Source organism: Filicampus tigris, chromosome 3 (genome assembly GCF_054856515.1).
Source record: "Filicampus tigris isolate MCC_2025a chromosome 3, RoL_Ftig_1.0, whole genome shotgun sequence".
Taxonomy (NCBI): Eukaryota; Metazoa; Chordata; class Actinopteri; order Syngnathiformes; family Syngnathidae; genus Filicampus; species Filicampus tigris.
This window is the reverse complement of record NC_141219.1, coordinates 6,722,143-6,747,101: the sequence shown is the minus strand read 5'-3', so window position 1 is coordinate 6,747,101 and position 24,959 is coordinate 6,722,143. Positions and strand designations below refer to the sequence as shown.

General features: G+C 39.8%; 1 protein-coding gene across 7 annotated transcripts in view; it reads right to left on the bottom strand.

The window, feature by feature from the left end:
* Positions 1 to 550: 550 nt before the first annotated feature.
* mctp2b (multiple C2 domains, transmembrane 2b) overlaps positions 551 to 24,959 on the bottom strand; it is a 28,058-nt gene continuing 3,649 nt past the window's right edge. Inside the window, exons 1-21 of one of the 7 annotated variants that reach the window (XM_086025888.1) lie at positions 22,769 to 23,340; positions 18,241 to 18,352; positions 13,852 to 13,994; positions 13,682 to 13,758; positions 12,395 to 12,509; positions 11,564 to 11,596; positions 10,210 to 10,365; positions 9,403 to 9,533; positions 9,145 to 9,331; positions 8,439 to 8,532; positions 8,254 to 8,356; positions 7,527 to 7,629; positions 7,250 to 7,351; positions 7,086 to 7,160; positions 5,347 to 5,466; positions 2,918 to 3,031; positions 2,704 to 2,745; positions 2,509 to 2,618; positions 2,287 to 2,396; positions 1,332 to 1,429; positions 551 to 967 (exon numbers count right to left, since the gene is read on the bottom strand). In XM_086025888.1, the coding sequence (XP_085882014.1) occupies positions 920 to 967; positions 1,332 to 1,429; positions 2,287 to 2,396; positions 2,509 to 2,618; positions 2,704 to 2,745; positions 2,918 to 3,031; positions 5,347 to 5,466; positions 7,086 to 7,160; positions 7,250 to 7,351; positions 7,527 to 7,629; positions 8,254 to 8,356; positions 8,439 to 8,532; positions 9,145 to 9,331; positions 9,403 to 9,533; positions 10,210 to 10,365; positions 11,564 to 11,596; positions 12,395 to 12,509; positions 13,682 to 13,758; positions 13,852 to 13,994; positions 18,241 to 18,352; positions 22,769 to 23,284 (2,589 nt within the window). In that variant the 5' untranslated portion in view covers positions 23,285 to 23,340 and the 3' untranslated portion in view covers positions 551 to 919. Of the gene's footprint in view, positions 968 to 1,331; positions 1,430 to 2,286; positions 2,397 to 2,508; positions 2,619 to 2,703; positions 2,746 to 2,917; positions 3,032 to 5,346; positions 5,467 to 7,085; positions 7,161 to 7,249; positions 7,352 to 7,526; positions 7,630 to 8,253; positions 8,357 to 8,438; positions 8,533 to 9,144; positions 9,332 to 9,402; positions 9,534 to 10,209; positions 10,381 to 11,563; positions 11,597 to 12,394; positions 12,510 to 13,681; positions 13,759 to 13,851; positions 13,995 to 18,240; positions 18,353 to 22,768; positions 23,355 to 24,959 lie in introns of those variants that run through there. The other 6 variants (XM_086025882.1, XM_086025883.1, XM_086025884.1 and 3 more) reach the window with 6 other exon arrangements.

Sequence of the window (24,959 nt, the reverse complement as noted above, 5' to 3'; positions counted from 1 at the left end):
ATTGTCAACTTTTTACTCACATTACAACTTTTATGTAACGGCTTATTTGTCATAAAACACTACCTCGTGCTTTCATCTGAGTGGATTGAGATGTTGGGATTGGGGGCTGCAGGTGTCACAGCAGGTCGTCAGAGTCCTCATGGCGATGCTAATGGCGACGCCCAAAAGCCACTGTGGGGGGCTGGGGGCGATGGATGGCCATCGTCACCAAGAGGAAAGACACTTCGCTTTGCGTGACACTGCATTTATTGCTGTTAGAATGCCAGACAATAATACGTAAATACATATTTTTTAATACATACATATATACATATATATATATATATATATATATATACATACACATACATATATATATATATACACACATATATATACATATATATATATATACACACATATATATATATATATATACATACACATACATATATATATACATATAAATACATATACACACATATATATATACATATAAATACATATACACACATATATATATACATATAAATACATATACACACATATATATATACATATAAATACATATACACATATATATATATATATATATATACATACATAAATATACATACATATATATATACATATATATATATATACATACATATACACATATATATATAAACATACATATATACATATACATATATGTGTGTCTGTGCGTGTGTAAAAACATAAAATAAAATAAAACATGAAATAAAATAAAACATCAGATATTAGGAGTAACCATTCAAAAAGTACATGAAATGAAAAGTAAACAAGTCTGTCCTTTGCTGTCTTGTGGTTTCAGTACTCAAAAGTATTCAAAAGTATAAAGTACATAAAAAAAATAAGATATTCTAAAGTCATCAATAAATGACGAAGGTGGGCGTGTTGGTCCTCAGTATTTGTCGGTTTACGTTGTCTTCTTTTTCTTGATGCCTTTCGGCTCGCTGTACTGGACCTAAAAACAACAAGAACAACGTCATCAGCATCAACATAAATCACAACAATAACAACGCCAACCTCAACCAAAGCTGAATAGTGCTCCAGAGCTGTTTTCAAAGTAAAAGCAGAAGTTGTCTTCAAAAGAAAAATCTGAATATTATCATATATCTAATGTTCACTGTGCAGTCATGTGACCACCCTGCTATGACGTGAGAAGAACTAAAATGTAGCTGATGCCGGTCTCGTCTTGGCAAAATAAAAGCCTTCGCCGTAAAACTCTATAATGACGAAGATGAGGCTACTTGTACGGCGGCAAGTGAGCAATAGGACGGAATTACGTTTGTTGTTTGCGTCTGACGCAACCGAATGGTCCAGCTTACCTTCTGCACGTCCGACGGTACCCTGCTCAGAAAGTCTATCAGCTCGTTGTTGTCGATGGCGAAAGGGTTGCGCAATCGCTTGGTGAATTTGTTGATGCCTGTAAGGAAAAAAAAATGGGAAAGAAAAGGAGAGGCGTCATTAAGACTCAGCGCTTTGTTGGCACACAAACAAAAACATCACAACTAAACATCAATTTCTGCTTGACATCTTTCCTTTCCCACACAGTCATTTCTTAGACTTTTTTTATTTAATCCTACACACTTTGGACCACCCCGACTTTGATGCTTTCTTTATTATTATTTATTGATTTTTTTTTTCCATTTCCATTTTCAGACATGTACAGTGGACCCCCTCAATTTGCTGGGGATAGATTGGGCCATAAATAGCGAAAATCCATGTTTAATATTCAAAATAATGAATTTTCTTTTTTTTGGGTTCAAATAACCTATTTTACTTGAATTTAATTTTGAATTTATTAGAAAATAAACCAATAAACGCCTACGTATTATGTTATTATTAGAATGAACTATTTTCTTTTTCTTTGATTTTTTTTTTTGCATCTGTTGGCTGAGCAGAATTCAAACGTTAATCTTTTTGGAACTTCATTCATTTTGACAGATTTTGGTTAGCAACTCAATGACGCAAATATGTCAATTAAATAGCGTTGCATTGCACGAATGTTAACTTAATCGCCCGTTAAATATCCATCCATCCATTATCTATACCGCTTGTCCTCACAAGGCAATTAATGAAATCAAAATGAGGTTGAATCTTGAACCATTTTCACGCGCTGTTAAGATGCCAAAGCGTGCGCCGTCTTTGATGTTGGCACGTCAGCGCCGCATAAAAGAAAATGCAGAAATGAAATGAAACGGTGCTGGAATTGTGGCACCTCAAGTCATTTGTAATATATATATATATTTTTTTTTCAAGTCATTTTTGAGTGCCTCTTACCCCATATCAAGACAAGGTAGCGCAGCGGGATGTAATACGTGAGCACGGTGGCTATAACAAAGAGCAGCAACGCCAGGCTGGACAGGAAGGGCTCGGACCAGTTGAACGTGCTGAACAACAACAAAACCACACACACACACACACACACACACACAAAAAAAACAAAAAAACTTTCTGACAAAACTATCAAAACATGAAATGTGGAACAAGTGTAATGGTTACTTTTTAATCCTCTCCCCGAAGTTGGCGACCTCATCCAGGAAGGTCTGAAGGCTGATGATGATGTCCTGCACCATGTGAATCTTCTCCATCAGACCTCGACGCTCCGATTCCTGATAATCAGCGACGCAAATAAACACGCTTGCGTTGTCCGCGTGTTGTTGGGAATCGATTAGTTTGGTGATTATCCTTCATTACCTTCTCATCATCCTCCTCTTCGTCACCTACGTCCATACTGCTCTGAGAAGAATCACGGCCAATGTTCACGTTAGTGAATGAAAGAATCATTTTGCCAAATTTGTTCATTTACAGAGCGGACAAAGTGTTGAAAAATGGAAATCCAGCTTACCTCCTTCAAACAAACAAACAAAAAAAAAAAACAACTGACAAACCGCAGCATGACGACGCTCACCAGGTCTTGACTGGCGTGTCCGGAGCAGATCTGCAAGTAGTTCCATGAGATGAGCAGGACCAGGATGAGGGGCAGCATGTAGAACTCCCAGTGCCACACTGTCAACAGGAACACCTGCACGCATGTCACATGATTACTCAGCCAATCATAGAACAGCAACTGCTGTACTTCCTGTTTGCCGCATCACCACTTCCTGTCCGTTCTGAGCCTCTGTGCTTTTCTTAGTCTGATTCCTTGTCCTTTCTATGCTCTGTTCTGAGTTGCTCCCCAAATTATGAGCATACGACCATTTTTTTATTGGTCTATGCAGTTCTGCCTAGCAACAAGTGACCTGATATATGAATACAGTGATCTTCTTTTTTTGTCTTTTTTTGTAAACTTGCGGGTGTTTAGTTCATAATGCCAGACTTCACTTACATGCCTCCTTAAAAAATAACAGGGAATCTGTTCACTTGAATAAAGGCCACGCCTCAATTAAACAAATCCTTAAAAGAGTATTTTGTTCAACTAAATGAATGAAACAATTTAGCACCTTTAAAAATATTGCAGGTGCTTCATCCACTTGGAAAAAATAAACGGCTTTAAAATAAAAATAAAAAAGCCTATTGCTTTTCCACATGAATAAACAAACAGCCTCACCTTAACAAAATGCCTCCTCAAAAAATATAGGCATGAGGTTTTCTTGAAGAAATAAACACTGCACGTGAATTAAAAAAAAACCTTCTTTTAACGATGCTTCTGCCATTTGAAAAATAAAAGGGCCATTTTTCGACAGCGTTTAGGGAGCCTGAAAACTAGTTTTGGTGTGTTTGTGAAGTGCAGGCCTCCGTGAGAGCCTTCACTCGTTGTTGTGAAGGCCAAGTCACGATTTGCTGTAAAAGTATCTTGGGTCATAACGATTGTAATCGTTGACTTGTGTTTCATGTGCAGAGTGGGAAACACAATCCACGGTTGAAAAAAAAAAAAAGAAAAAAGAAAAAAGAAAGGCTACCAAATGTCGCTACTGGCGGGATCTCCCAGCTTAATGCTGGAGGAAAGCGCGGCCGTGCCAGGGCGGTAATCCCAGGGACCCGAGCCAAAGTAGGGATTTAGGAAGAAGGAAGGAAATAAAAGGTGAGGCATTTAGTGTGAGAAGATGAGAGCAGATGGCCGTGCAGTGTCTGTGTCTCTTTATCTCCCTTGACTAGACCGCCGGCGAGGACCGCCCACTTCCATTCGGCTTACAAAAACAGAGAAAAAGCCGCGTTATAGAGTCATCATTCTGTGAAGTCTTCACGGGATCTCGGAACATTCCGGACCCCCGGCGAGGCTTGGAAAAGGGAACCGCAACATTTCTGATCCAGATTCTGGGAAATTTCCAGAAACTTGGGACACTTTCCGCAGGGGGGTTGTGAGAACACAAACGATAATGCAGGCAGGAAGTAGTGGTACTAAATGCTCTGCCTCAATGAAATGCCTTCTTTAAACAACGCCAAGTGCCTCGTACACTTCAATAAATAAATGCCTCGCCTCGTATGAAAAGTGCTCTGTCCACTGAAATGAATGCATCACCTCAATTCAATGCCTCTGTTTAAAAATCGGGTCTTTTGTGCACTTGAATTAATGCCTGGCCTCAGTTAAATGCCTCTTTTTAAAAGATGCTCGGCTCTTTAGCCACTTCATTGAATAAATGACTCACTTAAAGGCTTTCTATACTTAAATAAATCAACCCTGCGCTGCAATTAAGTGCCTCTTCTTCAGGTTCAACACCTCGAATGAACAAATGCCTAGCCTCAATAAAACACCTTCTTTAAGTGGACCAAGCAATTGGTGTTTTTTTTAAACACCTGGCCTCAGTTCAAAATCAACCGATTTATTTGAAAAAACACGGCACCTTCAAAAATAACTTTCTTAAAAAATAGGTGCTAAGTTAAATATTACTTTTTTTTTTTTACTTCGCTTCTTGCACTTGAATAAAAACCTTACCACAATTACACAATTAAACATCCAATTACATTGGAATAAACACCGCACCCCAATGAATGACCTCTTCACCAGGTGTTACATCCACGTAAACACCTGGCCTCTGTTAAATATCGCTGTTAAAAAAAAACAACTAGGTGCTTCGTCCACTTGAATAAAATGCTCGACTCAAATAAACGCCACTGTTTTACTTGAATAAATAAATACCTCAATGAATCTCCGCTTTCCAAAAAAAGAAACCCGGGAGTTTCTTCCACTTGAATAAACACCTGCGATCTATCAACACCATTCTGGAAGCAACTATTCTCTGCTCACCAATCAACTCACTGCATTGAGTCTAGCTCCGCCCCCTCTCAGTACTCCTCCATTGTTGTTTCGCATGCAATGGCCAAAAATTGAGTACAAAACTAAACTTCTTTACAATGCAACTTGAGAGGTTCTTAATAAAGCGAATGTCAAAAACTCACCACGAAGGCCAGCAGGCTCCTTTGGACGCTCTCCCACTGGAAGCAGCTCTTCACGTACTGCAGCGTGGACGTGATGGCCCGGTACAGCGCCTGCACTCGCAGCACGTTCCTGGCCAGAGCCTGCAAAACAAATTTAAAACAAGATTAGAACGGCGGCGCAGCGGTAAAGTGGCGCAGGTTCTAGTCACAACTCACAACCTTGACTCGAGAACATCGAAAACGTCTTTGATGCTCACGAAAAAATGTACTAGTTTAGTCTTGATCATAAAAACGACTTAAAATGTATGATTTTGTTTACACAAATGTGTTTTAACAAGAGCTCCATTGGATTGAAGTTTACAAAAACATGAACGTTAGCTTCATTGATGACAAATCATCATCGATGTTTCGTAAATTAGCATCGAGCTGGCTGTCCAAACAGCGCGCTGGAAAGTGCCGGGGCTGTGTTTTGGCATCCGGGGCTCCGCTGCAGTCGGGCGGGGAGGGTTCCACGTCAGAAATATGACCTGATTTTGTCCAACATGAAAACAAGCAGTAGGAGCCACAGCGCACGTCACAGCCACTGTAAGCCAATTTGGACGTTAGCGGGCGATGTATTGTGTGGCAACAATGAGCCTTTTGTGGGCAGTACAGACAGTCAGGCACCCGGTCTGGCACCCTGTCCCACACACTGTATATCAAACTAATGTGGCAGAACACGGCACGGTTGGCGGCCATTAAGGCTCAATTCGAAGCAGCGGGCCGCTTTTGCTTTTACCACTTCACACGAGGGAGGAACACTTGGACTGGATCCACTCATCTGCAGCAATCCAGCGGCGGGCGGTGAGTTTCGGACCTGGGCCTTCAGATCTTAATAACACCATCACGTCGCCGTAAAATGAACCGTAAGGTACATAACGTAGCGTGTATAACATATACAACAACTATGCGTGGGATTAAAGAGGCGACACGGGCATTTTGCATGTTTCATGATGATTATCACATTATCGCAAAGGGAAAGCAACAGTTACCTTATTTTCCAATATATCACCTCCGAAAAAGTCCAAGCCGCTACTCTACGGTATAGTTGTTCACAATTGGTATTTATCAAGAGAAAAAGTCAAGCCAAACATTTCATCTTTTTCCAAAATATGTTCTATGCAGGCCCACTAGCCTAAACACGGCATTCTGATTAATATTGCATTTGTGGAATAGAAGAAATCCACTTGTTTTTAGCTAGCTGAGGGGGCGGCCATTTTGTCACTTCTGTCGACTGAAGATGACATCATGGCTCAGCTTCAGAAAACAGGTGAGCCGCGATTGGTCGTTATCTGAGCCCCGAGCAACTTCAATGTCACTGGAGGGTGTTTTTTATTTATAGAAATGAAATTGTATTTACTGTATTTAAGGAGAGTGCGCAGAGAGTGCGCAGAGAGTACCATCGATCGATGTTAGGGAGAACACGCTAGACAGTAGATTGATCAAGAGTGTCACACCTCACCAGACATTTATTAGGGGTAAGTCATTTATTGGAGGTCCTTCATCTACCTCTACCGATAATACGGGCTATTTCTTTATTCAAATGGAGAGAGCGCCATTATTATATTATTTAATTTATTATTATATATTATTATATCAGTACCTTATTTACTGTTTACTAAAAATTGTGTTTCTTGACTTCTTTTAGGGGCAAGTCGTTTATTGGAGGCATGGTGCCCAGGAAATTGCTTTGCGAGAAATTAATCAAAAGTGTCTCAAACCTTTTTGGAAAATTTGGGATTATCTTCCATGAATTGTCTCTCCCGGGGCTGGAATGTTCTTATGCTGGCTCGGATCTGGATTACAAACATTAAAAAAAAAAAAAAAAATCTGTCAGAGGAGGTTGGCGCTTTGAGGAGTCCTGACATTGTGGACGTGGACTCACGGGATTGAAAATGATCTCCAGCTCCAGCGTGATGTTGCCTTTGAAGAGGCTGCCCAGGTCCTCCTTTTTCAGGGGCATGGTGATCTGCTGCCTGCTGCGGATCTGCGTCAAGCACAAACACAAGACGGGTCAGCGGGGCCGCGGGACCGACCGGGCCGTGAACCGGACCGCCAGTCCAGTCGGATCACGTCTCGGCGTGACACGGAATGCCGACACTACGCCGGAGGGAAGGCGTGACGAAGGGACGGAGGAGGGAGAGAAGGAGGCGGCTTTGTACCGAGAGAAGAGGAATGGCCACTTTTCCCAGGAAGTCTGGAGCTTTGTCTCCATCTTCATCGAAGACGGTCACCAGCAGAACCTCGTGAACGTCCCGGACAGGACTGTGGAACCACAACAACAAATTCCTCGTCGTTTACTTTTTTTTTTTGCAGCTAATTTTTTCATGTACAATATTTTATGTCTAAATTCCATTTTTTTTTTTTGTTATTTTGTTTTTAAATTCTTCATTTCAGTGTCTGAATTCATCATTGCGCACACTATTTAGCAGCTAAATTCCTTCGCTCTGCACAATTTGTCAAAATTTCTTGTCGTGCACGTATCATCTCATGTTTGTAGATTTCTTTTTACATTTGAAGTTCTTGTGTACATTGATTCTCAAAATTCATTGCTGTGTGCATTATTTAGTATCTACATTAATTTTTGTGACCAATATTTAGCATCTTTTTTTTGTTGTGTGGATTATTTAATGTTTGAGTGACTTCTTGTTAATGTTTGAATTACGACTTGAACGAATGATTTAAAGTCTTGAAATGTACAAACTAATTCTTGAGTGGTTGGTGCTTATCAAAATAAAAATATACTTACAGTACTAAATATAAGCAAACAAAAATTAAATAAGATCTGTGTAATTTTTGGATACATTCAAATATTCTGGCGTTGAAGGTGAGTTGCATTCCTATTATTACATAGCAAAAATAAATTTATAACTTTGTGAAAATACTGACAAGGTGAAGACTTTGTTCCACTCAGGCTGGAGGCTCTTGTAGATGGTGTGCGTCTGCAGCCTGTCGTTGCAGATTTCCAAGACGCAGAAGGGGTCGCTCTTGCCTACGCCACGCAAAACAAAGGTTCCCACCATGCAACGTGTTTTGCACTTGACACCGGAAACCCAAAAAAAGCTTGAGGTTACCGTTCAGATCGGCAGACAGCAGGTCGCAAGCTTTGATGACTTTGACTTGGAGAAAGCCCACGTCGCTGAGGTTCTTCAAGGACCTTTGAAGGCTCTGAAATCACCACAAGTATGATACTAATGCAACATTAAGAACACAACCGCCAATATTATGATTAATTTTGTTTGTCAATAAAAAACTTATTTTCTTTCTCTTTATTTATGTATTTCCAAATATAAAAACATGTATAGTTATGTTTTCGTTTTTGCCAAGACATTCATTGGGGGGACATTGAGCTATTTTTTAACGGCAGTTAATGATAAGATTTTAAAGTGTTAAATTAAAACTAAATCTTGGGGAAATTATGCTAGTTTAAAAAAAAAAATGTTTTTTTGCCAATACAGACATCTTTGGGAATTTCTGAGCATTAGTATGAGATTATTACTGTGCACGTAACGGAGAACATCTGGCCACATTACACTCGTTTTCAGACGAATGCTGCCATCTAGTGGCCTTCTAAAGAAGAAGGCCAGAGACATTCTTGCAATTAGGAGAAACTTGATGAACTTGTCGCTTATTTTTAAATTCTATTTCATTACATTTTTGCCAACAAAAATACATTTTTAAGCTATTTTTATGACATTATTCCAGTCTTTTTTTTCTGCCCAAAGAAGGAGAAAACCTCTTTGGTGGGGACCAAAACAAAGCGGTCGTAGTGGTACTGACATAGTTGACCAGCTGGTTGTTGTGCTCGGCCGGATCATCGAGGGGCGCCACGGGGAGGTCCGAGATGGAGACCCCGATACAGCTGGTGATCGTGACCAGGAAGACCAGACGTCCTCGGCCCGAGTCCAACGATAGCGTGAAGAGCTGCCTCTCATCTGAGGGGACGCCGGAAAGATCTACCTCACACCTGCGTGAAAAATCGAATCGTATGGAAGCGGAAGCAACGTACACAAAAGAAGTCCGCGTGCAGGGACTCACACTCCCAAACACTCCTCAGCTCGTCGCCCCTCATTGGACCAGAGTTCCACTTCCAGGATGCTGGAGCTGTCCAGGAAGTGGTTCATGGTGAACCTCTCCCTCCACTGAGGCTTGGACACCTTGCCGACATTCTGCATGGGGGGAAAACACACACACACCAATTTATAAAAAATTTTTAAAAATTTTTTAAAAAATTAAAAACAAATAAAAAACTCATTCAGCCTGCTTCGTTCTTTAACCCGACTCACCAAGCATTATCTATATTTGTCGCATTCATTTATTTATACATATACGTATATATATTTTTTTTTGGGGGGGGGGCTAATTGGTTCAATAAAATGTATTTTTTTATAGTAGTTTTATTCACTTGTTGATTTATAGTAAATAAGACCAAAAATATGAGTAAAATAAACAATTTTACATATATAGGATACTTAGTATTTTTAACACATTTTATACAATAAGTAATTAATCCATTGCAAGTAAAGATAATAGTAAAATAAATGTACACATACATATAACATAATTGTATATAACATAATACAATTATGAAATAATTGCTTGAGTAATCTATTGTAAATGGTATTGATTAAATAAACAATTGTAAATACAAACTTAACATGATTACATATTTGGTTGGTTAATCTATTGCTAATAAAATAAGTACTGGATTCATTCATTGTAAATAATAATAATCATTTTAGTTTAAAAGAATAAATGTGGCGCTTGAACAAAAAAAAGTTTGCCATGCCGTTTGACAGTTTGACGTGGTCCCGCCCCACTTTATTATTTTTGGTTTCCTTTTACCTTGCTCTTGTATCGCTGCTCGCCAAGCCGGAAGCGGACAAAAAGCTGTCCGGTCGGCGAGTCGACGGGAACATCCTGACCCTCCACCAGCGTCACCTTGGCCACTGAACTCCACAGCTGACTCTTCCTCAGCGCCTCAGACAGCCGCGAGCTCTGCTGGAAAGAAGCCGACTGTCGGAGACGGAACGCTAGTTAAACGGAGCCAGCCGCCTCTCCCTAAGGTGCTCCTGGCAGAGGCGGGAGGAAGTTTACACATGTGCAAGTCGGAAGTAGGTGTCAAATCTTGACATTCAACTTTCTCGCAAGTGCCACGTTACTGAATAGAAAATATTTCAGTAAGTTGAGTCCACACTAAATTTCAAGCAAGGCAAGTCATTATTTTCCCTGATTTTATCAAAAGTATATTTAGGTAGTCCAAGTCAAATCTCATGAATACCAAGTCAAAGTCAAGTTGGCTATTTCATAACTTTGACTCAAGCGAGTCTCAAGTTCTAAAATGGCCGACTTTAGGTCTGACTCCAGACAAGTTATGAGACTCTGGCCCCCGACTTGTGCCTCCTGGATCTCACTGCAGCGTGCAGGTGTACCTAATGTGTTATTATCGCACATGCTCGGTGAAGCAGGCAGCGCCGCATTGCGGTAGCATGCCGTCGTGCAGACATGCGTGTGGGTTTAAAAGCCGACAAAAAGCATGCATGCAATCAAACACCAGTAAACAGGGCTGGTGTACCTTTAAAAAAAAAAAAAAAAAATTAAAAAGAGGGGCCACGACGTTTCTGCGTCCCACCTTCACTGCAAAAAAAAAAAAAAAAAAAAAAATATATATATATATATATATATATATATATATATATATATATATATATAATAAAATCGCAAGCCTATACCAAACCTTTCGCGAACGAAATCAACGTTCATCATCCTGGGAGCGAAACTGCTCATTCAAAACAAATATTCATTTAAAAAAAAGATGAAGCCTTTCATGAACCCATTGCACATTTTTAAACATTTTTAACAACTACCATTAAATCAATTTATAGGTTTGTAAACATAATGTAGCCGTGACACATCAATAAAATACAAATTTAACCCAATTTGTTTTTGTAAACATTGAACACAATTTGGTCAGGGCAACATAATTCTTCACTAAACCAAATGTACTTTCATAAACCTGCTTATTAACATGTCAACTCGATCCATTAAAAAAAAAAAAAATTAAAAATGAACGTGGCTTATGAACAAAACAATGTTCATTCAACGAACATCACCTGGCATGAAAACGGTAATAGTCTTCTATTGCAGAAATGACGATGCATACACGTGATAACAAACTGTTAATGTGGCCGTGCCTTACCCGACTACTGCGTTTTCGGATTTGTGGCCAGCGCTGCGGGTGGGAGCATGCGTGTTAGGTGCGAAAAAAAAAAAAAAAGTAGTCAGGTTAGTTGGCAGTGGCTGTCACAATGCAACACTTGTTACTTACTGAACACATTAAACAAATAAAAGGCAAAGTCAGACTTCCAGGCTAATTTGTATAAAAATCATAGAGCGTATGCCCAAAATGAAAAACAGCTCCTAAAATTAAAGGGGTCATAAAAGTTTTACAAACCTTACCCGAAAAGCTCTTTAAAATGACAGATAATTAAAAAAAAAAAAAAAAAAACCATGGATAAGAGAATTTTAAAACATTCTTATAGATGTTAAGATTTGCCATTACTGTGAAGAGAGTTTGGTAAATTTTGGACATTTTTATGATTTTTTTTTTCAAAATTTCAATATCAATTTTTTATTTTATTTTTTTTTACATCGGTGCATATTTTAAGCAACTTAAATCAATTATCTATAAATTGTTTCATCCCTAGAAATTGTGATTTTCACAACATTCCTACTGATGTGAAGATTTGCCACTATAAAGCCATTTCGGGTGTACATTGTACAATTCACACGTCATTTTTCCTGCTTGCAATGTAAAGGCAAAACTAAGTTACTGTCGGTAGCGGATGCTTCAAACTACGGTCAGCTCAGACTCTGACATCTGAATGCTCAAAAATCGAATGCTAAAAAGTAAAAAACAATGTCAACTGCGAATTGGAATGACTGACTGTGCCTTTAAAAACATGACAATGCACAACAACAAGCTGCCGCTAGAAGCCATGCAACAAAGGCGTGCGAAGGCGCCCCCTACAGGTCCGCGGCGGCTGTCTCCATCTCTGCGCTTGAGGCTCATGTCCAGCAGAATCTCGCCCATGTCATCCTCAAGGCTGTTGGGGTCGTCCAGACGCAGACACAGCTCGCTCACCCTCCACAAACGAGATGGGAAAATCAAAATATCATCTGGAACGTGTCTCATAAAAGCGAGACAAACATTTGGGGAGACAAAGTAATCCCCCGCTATATCACGCTTCACGGTCCTGGTATAGCACATATTTTTGGGGGTGTTATTCCTAACATGTTTTCGTAAACATCAAGAAACAAAGAACATTTCAAGCTTGACCTACATTTTCATAGTTTGCATTATATATTTTTTTAATTAATCGGACGATAATCTGTGTTATGTATTTTTTCCTGGTAAAAATCGTCTCTAGTTTTAACGATTATTTAGTCTTGAATTAACCCGACGATGTTTGTCTGAACATCAATTTAAAGTGAGCCTATTTAAGATGCTTTTGTAAATGTCAAAGAGCATTTTAAGCCCTCAATGAAGTCTTTTTTGAGCCCCCCAATTTTTTTTTTCCTAAACAAAAACAAATGAGTTTTTAACATATTTAACAGATATTTTCGTGAATAACAATTTAGACTTCAATGAACCTAACATATAGTCTCCTAGACATCAACAGCATTTTAAAAGCAGGGGTGTCAAACTCATTTCACATTGTGGGCCACATGCGGCCTCGGTAGATGTCTTCAAATTATACCATTCTCAGCTATAAATAACCAAAATATCAAGCATTTCCTCTGTTTTGATGTAAAGAAGCACAAGAACATTAGGAAAATGTTGAAATTTAATGAACATTCCTTTTACAAAACATTTCATGAAACACCTTAGATTTCCTTAGACAAATATGCAATTTACTTTTATCATTCACATATTTGCATTGCAACTGATCCCACTGATTGTACAAAGACACAAAAATTTAGCAGGTAACTATGAAAAATACAGCAATGCACAACGTGATATATAAAGAAAGGAATTTTTACACAATGTTGCCTTCTACTCTGATCAAAACAGTGTGCCCTCTGGCGGATAATTCATGAATTGCATTGTATTAAAAATAGTATTTCTGTGTCTTTTATGCATTTTTTTCACATTTAAATGATCCTGCGGGCCTGATCGAACCTCCTCGGGGGCCGGTTCCGGCCCGCGGGCCGTATGTTTGACACCCCTGTTTTAAAATCTTGTAGCTCACACGTGTGTTTTTTTTTTTAATAAACATTCAAAAATCCATCAAAAGAGATGATTGACAGGGCTCACTTGTCCAGGTCCAAGTCGCTGAGGAGGATGCTGGCCGAGCCCATGAAGTCGTCGGTGGTCAGGTCGCGGTCGTACACCTGCGTTGTCACGGCCACGGTTACCACGGTGACAGATGAAACACTTTTTTTTTTGTTTTTTTTGTATCGGTCATCATCATGGTGATGACCCACCTTGACGTAGAGCCACTGGCTGAGGTTGCGCACGGGGACGGAAAAGCTCTCGCTCCACATGGGGTTCAGATTCTTGAGGACCACTTTGCTCTTGTAGATGGTCTTGCCGTCCAGCTTGAACTTGACGTACGGGTCGCTGGTGCCTGAAAATGAACAAATAAAAACATATAAATGATGTATAGTAGGTTGATGTAAGAATGCTAAATTGAATACAACACCAATGTCTGCAAAACGTTGAACAGGGATGGTGAATGAGGGAACATCCAATTACATTTCAACAACCAATTGATATCCATTTTCTTTATGGTCTGGATAAGGGTGTTTTTTTTGTTGTTTTTTTTTTGGGGTGATTGAAAGTCAGCTGTCCAACCCCGACAAACATAATGGCGTCTCCCATTTGTTTTCTCTCCTCCATGAACCAGGAAGTAGCCTGCTAACTAACGAACAGAAATGCAAAGCTCTTTAAATTGTTTCCATTTACGCTCGGGCTGCTCTTACTTCAGCCTTGGTGGGGGCAGGATTACTTTACTTTTTCTTACTTACTTTGCAGCAGCATTCTAGATTATAGATGATCATTATGGCATTGCTGAAACAACAAATCTAATGGTGGCCTAAGCCTTTTGCACAGTATTGTACATTAGCTATACGGAAGACTCATTTATGTTAGCTTCACTGATGACACAACATACATTCATGCCTTTTTTTTTTTTTTTTTTTTTTTTTTTTTTTACAAAACGAAACCAGAAGCAGATGAGCCTACAATAAATGTGGGGGGAAAAAAAAGTTGGAAAAAACGGTCTCTCCTTTTTGAGCATCGTTTGTATATATAAAAAAAAAAAAAAAAAAAATGTAGTTATTACTCAATGACTACTGGAAGTTACCACATGCTGCTTCCAGTAAAGAAATAATGACACCCCCTTCCAAGTCAATGGTTTGGTTTGCTGGGCCACAACTTCCTGTTTTGCTCCCACAGTAAAATTACTGCTAACCCAAGCCACATTTCCCTTTTCTAATTAGCATAGCGACCGCATTTGTTTACACTGACATTCTTTTTGCTTCTGTTACAGATCCATCTTTGACAAGTCAATCTCACAGTTGTCATATGCAACAGCAGAGGGCTACGGTGCCGAAATGCATCTTCGGTCAGGCGTACGCTTTCAATTTCAATTAACCTCGTGCGTTTTTTTTGTAAAACTTCAAAGGTGATTAAAAAAAAAAAATACCCCAATGAACATTTTGTGTACGTATAGAAAAATGTTCAATTGTTAAAAAAAACAAAAAAACAACAACTAGGGAGTATCGGGCCGATACCAGCCACCGATACTTAAGGCAAAATAAATAAATAAATCTGACATTGAAAAAGTCTTCTTTGCCAGTAGTTGGTGCTACCCAGCGGCCGTTTGACACGTCAGTGAATAATCATGTGCGTCAGAAAGACACAGAGGTTATTGTTCACAGTTATCTAATTGAATTTTTATGTATCATTAGTTGCCCTGCGACTTGCTGGCGACCGGTTCAGGGTGTAGTCCGCCTTTCGGCTGAAGTCTGCTGGGATAGGCTCCAGCATACCCCGTGACCCTGTACAAGAAAAGCAGCGTTGAAAGTGACAAGTGACATTAGTGCTAGTGGTCTCGGTACTTGGTATCGGTGAGTACTCAAGGAGTCTTGAATTAACCAAAAGGTACACTTTCTAAACATCATATCAAAGACATTTTAGTCGTCAATGAACCGAATATATTCGTTTAATCAAATTGAAGAAGTCCTTTATGAGCAATGAACAATATTGCCTGTTACTGGTTTTGCTGCAGTAACCCGAGTGTGGTGCTAACGACTAAATGGCTAATCAAACAAAGGCTCAGCTTCTGCGACTACACGCTAGCCGGCCTCAACAAAGAGAAGTAGAACTTTGACCCCTTGTCTCATGTTCGGCGTTATCTGCTCTGGAAGAGTAAAGTAAACATAGAGTAGCGGGGCGAGGCTCAGACAGGTTACAAAAGCGCCACCGGGAATCTTACCCGCAGCAACGTTGCGGCTAGCGCACCGCTAACACGCAGTGATGTTATCTCACATTCCTGACAGTCACTTATTTGACAGGCAAGATTACAGCAAACTTACAAATTGATTTAGGGAGAAGAGGTAGCCGGGCTGGGCTAATGAGTGTCGGGTAGGGCTGTAACGATTCACTCAAGCCCCGGCTCGATTTTCAGTTTCCGATTCAATTCGATTTTTTTTTTATTTTTTTTTTTAAATTGCTACCATGCTTTTCTCTGTGCGCTCGTGTGGTTCTGAAACCATTCATTAAAGCAGTTTAACTCTAACATGCCGAGTGTCGGGACAATTTATTATTGTTTTCAGCGTTGCCAACTTTGAGATTTGGTCTCTCGCAACAATTTTTGTTTAAAAAAAAAAAAGCAACGTAAGGAACTTTAGTCTTCAATGGAATATTAAAGACAATTTAGACTTCAATCACTCTAGTTTTTTTTTTTTTTTAATGCACTGAGGCTGCCTTCAACGCAGTCAAATGTCTTGAAACTTTGAAAGATTGCTTTGCAAATTTTTCTAGCAGGACTCACTTATTCTGTAGATAACCAATCGGCTGTTCACATTTGGGTTTCCAGGACAACTATTGACTTAAGCGGAGGGGCTCTCTTTGAAGAGATTTGCATGAAGGTTAACTCCCTTAACTAAAGCCGTTAACTCCCTTAACTAAAGACAGACTTTTTTGGGGGGGGCGGATAGTTTCGATTTGGCATCAAACGAGCGCTTCAAGTTCAGTAAAACCTTCATGTTTATTATAAGATTACGAGATAGGCGAGTGTCTATTGCTTGTAAAAGGAGCCCAAGTGAAACGTGATAACAGATAAGAGAGCAGAGGTGTTGTGAAAGAAAGCAAAAAGGAAATGTGATAAGAAGCAGTTAGAAAAGGAGATCAAGTCAGTTTTGATAAATCAATGCATTTGTTGCCCCGATTTAAAATAGCTCTATTCGGACCAAAGCGCCCCTACCATTTATCTTCCACGAGCTACTTTTATCACAATAAACATGCCGGACGGAGAGCTTCATGTTTAATAGCATTCATCAACATCGCAAATCACAAGTGAATATGCTCAAATTGTCCAACATGACTTAAATGCACCAACAACATATCCTGAAAAATGGTATGCTCCTGACTGTGCATTTCATAGTCCCAAAAAGAAACATTCCTTCATAAAAGGTCAATAATGTTGACCAACTTTTATTCAACCTGAAAACCCATTTCTCATTTCACACGTTGACTCAACTTGGCCAAGGAGCATCATCTAGACCACTTTCACACATCAAATGTCACATGCTGAAATGATGCGTATGTATCCTGGCAAACGACGCCGGGGACTAATGTGCGTCTCGTTTTGTCGAATCTGACTGCGGCGTTCGATACCAGGGTGGGCATTAGTGGTCGCTTTCAAGAGTGGTTTGGCTCCCGTTTAGCTGGCAGCACTTTTTGTTTTAACCTTGATTGCTCCGAGTCCCGTTCTACCCCTCTGTTGTATGGTGTTCCACAGGGATCTATTTTGGGGCCCCTGCCGGTTTCACTCTATTAACATCCCACCTTGTTGACCCGGGCGACCTGGTGTCTTATTTAAAGCCAACAGTTTCAAATTTGGGTTTTGAATTGGACAGCGATTTTAAAGCGGAAGTCAACGCAAACATATTTTTTTCAAGAATATGTTTTATGCAAGCCCGCTAGTTGAAACAGGGCATTCTGATAAATATTGCGTTTGTGGAATAAGTGCTAATCCACTCGTTTTAAGCCATCTCTGGGGGCGGCCATTTTGTCTTCTGTCGACTGAAAATGACATCACAACTGCTCACAACGACCAATCACGGCTCAGATTCAGAGAACAGGTCAGCCGTCATTGGTCGTTGTAAGCAGTCGTGATGTCCTTTTCAGTCGACAGAAGAACAAAATGGCCGCCCCCAGAGATGGCTAATTGCTACTTAACTTATATTCCACAAACACAAAATTAATCAGAATGCTGTGTTTCAACTAGTGGGCCTGTTGGGAACATATTCTTGAAAAAAAATATGCTTGGGTTGAGTTCCGCTTTAAATTTAAATTTTTTCATCTTAGGGCAGCTGGAAAAGGTAAAGCCTCTCCTTTCTCAACGGCACTTAGAAACTGAAGACTTGGAAACTTCCATGCCTTCGTTAGAGGGTTGGGGGGGAGTCTGCGATTTTGCGAAAACTCAGTCAGTTTCGCTTAGTGGCTTGAAATTGGCCAGACATGTCTACCGTAAAAGGATACATACAAAAAAAAAAAAAAAGTCTCAATGACCCATGCACGCAATTGAACGGGGAGTCCGCTATTTTAGCACGGAGACGCCATTTTGTTTTTTTTGGTCTTCTTACCGCAGCGGTCCCTGATGACAAGGTTGCGTCCCTCCTTCAGGTTGATGGTGAGCAGGAAGGAGCTCAGAGATTCTCTGCCGCTCTCGAAGACGCTGGGAGACTCCATGTCACACTGGAGGGACACGCCCACACACGGGGTTGACAATGAGTTTGTTTCATCACAACTTCCAAATTTCAATTACCTCTGAAATGTCCAACAATTTGACCAACATTTATAGGAAAAATCTGCCCCACCCTGAAAAAAAGCTGACTGAATTTCTAAAAGATTAACTCAGACTAAAAAAAAATAAAAAATAAAAAATTATTATGAAGTGTCTCTATAAAATATTTTCAACTTTAGGTCTTGCAGTATAGAAGAAAAAGCTAAAAAAAAATGTTATAGTATAGTGACAAGAAAGTGTCAACGGTAAGAAAAAAGTAATAATGTTCCAAGAAAAAGTCTTAGAAGAGAAAAGTTGCAGTTACAAGTAAACTTTAAAAAAAAAAGTTAGACAGTTTAAACAAAGCGATTGACGATCCGATTACACGCTGGAGCAATCTTGAAATAAATTGCTGTATATACTGTTTACTGCACCTCAACTAAAGTATTCTCAAGCATTTCTGTGAATATTTAACCATTTTTGCCATGCCACAAGGAAGGGCAGGAAAACAAAACAAAGAGTGCGATATGAATTTCAAGCATTTAGCCGCAAACAAATAAGCAGATCTCACACTGGAACCCTAAACTCTGAATATCCCGACAACTCTACGCAAGTATCAGAAAAGAAAGCGGCAGCCTCGATTAGCAGAGAGCAGAACAGCACAATGGCAAACATCCTTTTCACGCTTGGTCTTAAAATGCATTGTTAAGGCCAGCCGATGACAAACATCCAAGGAGGGCAACGAGGAAAACACACACACACACGCACACCACATACACAATGTGGGGACATTATAAAATAATAAAAATGAGCACGCAAGACATGGCCGCACATGCAGAATGCGCGCATTTGATGGATTTAGTGGCTGGGAAGCTTTGTTCTCACAGCACCTAATGTGTTTCTAGCGTCTATAGCGTTTGACGATCACTTCAAAGATTCAACTTGATACTTTGCAGGTTTTTTGCCCCTTAAAAAGGAAACAAAAAGAACACAGGCACAATGATACAATATTACCATCAATAATCCTTTGGCATCTTCTTGAGTTTAGTGCTCGATAAGAAACGAAAACCGCGGACAAATAGCGTAAAAAAAAAAAAATTAAAAAAAACATTCCTCACCTGGCATCATGTCAGCAAAGGTGCGCTAGCAAAACATGCCGGGCGGCCCTTTTTTTTTTTGAATTGGACCCGGCTCCCCAGTGAGCAGAAGTTTTATGCGGGCAGCGGCCGCTCCTTAATGTCCACGGCAGCAGCTGGGCGGCGGCGGTGACACGAGATACCTTGTCGGCTTTTGTTCCGGCGCCAAAACTATTTGCTCGCCGGCAAGCTTCCGTATCGCTCGGACGCCGCACAATGGCGGCAAACGTGGAAAGACTGCAGTCTGATTTGTAAACAATGGAGGCATGACATCATGACTCCTGATCGCAGTATGTACAGTGCGGGCTCAGCTGACTCCACTTTACAATAGGCAGACTCGGGGCTGAGCAATTAATCGGAATTCAATTGCAGGTACGATTAGTGCGCTCCACGATTAGGAATTTGGCATAATCGTAAAAAAAACAAACAATTATTGATATTCATTTATAGCCAACACACTGTTTGTTTACACAAGGAAATCAGACTTGAATTTATACATTTGTAGCTTAGCTTTGTTTTAATTTTTTAATAACTCATTTTATACATTTTGTTTGGTCCAAAAAGAACTTACTTACATTTATTTGTCTTTGCGTTTAAACCATAAGTGTTAACTATGGATATGAATTAGAATTTCATAACGCATTGAAAAAAAATTAAATTACTTCCTGTAGCAGCTCCGCTCACTTTGAAGGCAAATTTAGAGGAGAGTCACTGTCGCAAAGACGGACTTTAAAGTAGTTCTACTTTAAAAAGTTGCTCGACGGCTCATTGGAGAGATCCAAAATAATTTGCGCATTTTGCAAAGCCAAGTTCAAATACTACATTAGCTGTACGTCTTTGGTGTATCGTTCAGCTAGAGGAAAAGAATCGTATTCAAGGACCAAAGAAAGCTATTAGAACAGTCTTTGAATCAAAATATACTTTCAATTTTTTTTTCCACATTTATTCCAAGATTTTACTCAAGTAAATATCAGTTCTAAGCTTCATAAAAATTGTAGCTGGAAAAATACGATTCATCGCCATCAATTATGAAAAAATTCACGATTAATTAGTTAAAAATTTCTAATCGCTTGACAGCACCAGTTTAAACATTTTCTTCTTTTGTACCAAAAATATAAATGATTGTTGGAATAATCGTGATATCAATTATTACCAAAATAATCATGATTCATATTTTTTTCATAATCCTAATGCACACCTGCCAAATGAATAGGGGTTACAAAGCGAGCCGGAAAAATTTGTGAAAGACCAGCAATCTGTTTACTCCGACTGTGTTTTCATCCCGCCCATCTGACAAGCACGCTACCAAACCGTCGGTACCTCACACACAAAAACAAAACAAATTCAGCAAAACTCAGCTTGTACACGTGTTGACCGCGACCGACAACATGCTTGCGGGCGTCTCTAAGTCCGACTTCAGGTCATGCAGAGTTTGCGAGTAAACCCGCTGCCTTCGTGACACAAAAAAAAAAACATACACACACCTGCGAAGGAATGTTGACAGTGAAAGTTGCTGGATGGGATATTTCACAGCCGACTTGGGACGATTGTTACGGTGGAATTCAAACACACTTTGGAAGCGGCAGAATCAAATATCAGACTCAGTTGTGTTGTTCAAAGAAAATCTTGTGTTCCGGGATGCATCCTGAGCAAACACACCCGACACCTGTCATGTGACCCGCTTACCCAGGTGTGGGTCATGTGAGGAACAGGGACGGACGGTTGTTGAAGACCCACAATATGCTTACCTCAGTTGTGTTTATTAATAATAATTCGATGTCTTTATTAGAGCCCGATCGATAGGGATTTTTTTGAAACCAATGACGATAATTTGCCCCTTTGCGTTGTGTCATAATATCTCGGCAAAATCGGCAAAAATGGGCAGATTCTTTTTTTTGCTTTTTTTTTTCAGGGGGTTGAATGTCATTACCTTTATCCTGCCCTGCAACGTGTTAAGGAGTTCAATAAAACAAAATTGTCAAAAATTGGCCAAAGCACAGCCAATCTCTGCCAATTTTAAAAGCGCTCGCGTCGGCCGATTAATCGTTCGGGCCCTAATCTTTATATAAAGCGGTCAGATATTGTTTTGATAAACTGCTACTCACTCATGTAGATATGGCATGTTGTTATAATACCAAAATTCAAATATTAAAAGTATAAGCAGTCCTAATAAAATGACATTACCCATTAAAGTGACCCTAGTGAGGAACTAGCACCAAAAACCAACTCCTTAAGCGTTTTTAGTTGGGAGCCCCAATCATCCCGCTTTTCCCTCCGCCTTGCACGTGGCCAAGTAGGGAAATAAAAATATTTCATGACTGTAACTAAGTCGACTTTTCAGGTATCTGTAGTGAAAGAGAATGTCAACGCCCCCAAAAATATTTGCAGCAATATGTTCTATGCGCCTTCACTAGTCTAAATATGGCATTCTGATTAATATTGTGTTTGTGGAATATGAGTTAAGTCGCAAAATCCACTTTTTTTTAGCCATCTCACGGGGCGGCCATTTTGTCACTTGCTGTCGCCTGAAAATGACATCACAGTTGCTCACGTTGCTCGGACAAAAGGCTCCACAGAAAAAGAACCCATATAGGAGAATTTGTGAACAGTTAACTGCAAATAGGCAAGGGATGACTGCCTTTCGATTGTACTTCTTAGGCTAGGTTCACACCGCAGGTCTTAATGCTCAATTGTTTTTGGTGTAATCGTTCATATTACATTATGAATGCGACCTCGGTCTTGTCTGCTGTATGAACACGTGCGTCGTCAAAGTATCCGAGCCGTGGCTGAAATACTACGATTGCCATAAATGTCCACTTTATGCTTCATTTTTCAAGTGGGATTAAATTAAAGTAATATATAAAGTCAATAGTGTTACTCAAATCAACTTTGCAGATCCGTTCCCCTGCTGCCAGCTGTTTCCCTCTGCCTGCACATTTTGGGCTCCGGATGACGTCAATGTCGGATATAAGCGAACGCGTTGGAAAAGATCGGATACGTATCCGATCTAGGACCACATACGAAGGCGACGCAGGTCGGATTAAAAAAAAATCGGAATTGAGCCGTTCAGACTGTCACAAAAAAAAAAAAAAAAAAAAAAATCAGACACAGGTCGCATATGGGCAAAAAAAAAAAATTCCGATCTGGGTCGCAATTTGCCTGCGGTGTGAACCTAGCCTTCGAGACTTTGCGAGGCTCAGGTCCGTGACACCCACTAACTCCTCCATGCAAATCGTTTCTCCCGTAACTCACCCGCAAAGTGTCTTCCGCACCGTCCGGGCTGTACACGGTCATCATTTCGGGGAGGGCCAACTCCTCAGCCGCCATTCCGCCGTCACCGCCGCCTCGGGCCGACAGCCGTCGCTGTCGCCACCCTGAGGGTCCCTCGTCCATGTGCACGCTGTTGAACGACTCCTGAGAGGACGTCCAGTCGGTGTAGTCTGCAGGCACGCTTAGTGTGTGCTCGCTCCCTGTGGATGCACCTCCTCCACCTCCTCCTCCGCCTCCTCCTCCCACCCCTAAGCCATCTCGTCGGGCAGGATGGGCCAGTGGTGTGGCGGGGCTGCTGTAGCAGGGTGCGGGACTCTTGCGGAGGTAAGGCGAGGAGGAAACGGTGTGGTAGACGTCCCGCTTCAAGTCCCGCATGTCAGGAACCGAGGAGCTGAGGCGGTGGTCGATGTCGGATACTTCGAGACGGGAGGCGGCGGGCCCTTTTCTGCCCGCGCCCGACTTGTCCCGCCGCAGCTTGCGTCGCAAGTGCTGCAGCATGCTGGGATTCTCGCCGTCCTGATTTTTATTTTTATAATTTTTTTTTTTTTTAGAGAGTGCTCACGGACATCTACGACACAAAGAAAAATGTTTTTAAACACATTAGCGATGCTTCCGTAATGCGTTCTTGTCATATTTATATTAAGGACACACCGATCATCATCCAGGCCGATTATCGGTGCCGATAATCGTCGTTTTGACGAAAAGCGGCGTCTGCGTTTGTTTTTTTTTAATCGATACCGATAATAAATCAATTTAAAACTGCGTTGAAATCAAAACAACGATATGTGAAAGTTTACATTTTCTGTCGTTTTGAAATTTTGGAGGACTTCATGTATTGCAGAAAACATTTAATTGAACTTTTGAAGATATGTTGATGACCCTGGGTGCTCTTTGAACCTTTTGCTACAATTTGATGGAGATGTATATTGTCAAAAATGCATAGTTTAAATAAAAAAAATAAAAAAAACATTATGCAAATCTGAAAATTGTTGCCAATAAACATATGCTTAAACACGTTTTTTTTTTTTTTTTTTTTAATGCTAATAGTTTCTTTTTTTCTGAAAATGAACACCAGCTCCAAATATCGGTTATTGGCCTTCCTGACTACTAATAATCGGTATCGGTCCTGAAAAAAAAACAGCAACAAAAAAAAAAAACATATCGGTCCATCTCTAATTTGTATAACTGATTTTCCGTTTACTTCAACAAGATGTGGTGCAAAAAAACCCACATTTTTAACAATCTTATTTGGTTTGCAGGTGTACAAAGAAGTTCATATCAACTGAGAAAAACAACGAAAAGTCTCAATCTTGACCCTCATTGGCAAGGGTACATTTTTAACATTCTTGATTATCATACAAGTATAAAAAGAAAAGAGCATAACTATTGTTATTATTTGTTTTTTTTTTATGCATCTTAAAAATTTTTTTAAAGGACAACAGAGAAGCATGAACGTTGTTCAAGTTGCAGTGAGCAAAGTGTTGTCTGTTGACTATTGTCATCTTCTGTAATCTGAAACTCACCTTTCCGGCCCTTGAACACGCCACTAAATCGCAAGGTATGGACGCCAAGAAGTCAAAGAAGAAGAAACCACAACAAAGGCGAGTGTTTACAAAACACAAGACGCAACCAAGGGAACATGACGGCGCACGGGTGGGAAAACACTGGAGTATATTATTTTTATTCATCCACTGTCACAAACAGTTATGCGAGACGATTGATTTTTTTTTAAAATGTCAGGTACTCTATAGTTATCATTAAATTATTTACAATGTCTCAATTAGCCAATTATTTAATGAGATGCATATTTTCTCGAAAAACAATTCATAGAAAAGATGAAGCTTCAGTAAAAATTGTAAAACAGTTTTAAAAATGACAAAGTAGGAATTCATGCAAAATTTTCAATTGCAGAATTTAGAATTAATTTACGGTAATTAAAGTTAACTAGGTAAAATGTTTTTGTAAATTTTGTATTTACACTGAATCATTAAACACTTCCACCAATTATTTAATGAATAAATACTAAAACAAACAACAGTAACAGTAACAATTTTCTAAACATTTTAGATACATTTTTATCTTAATCACAGATTACATTTTTTTTTTTAATTTAATTTACAAGAAATCCAACAGTATTCCAAGAGCTAAATTAAGTTTTAAAGCAAGTAGATTT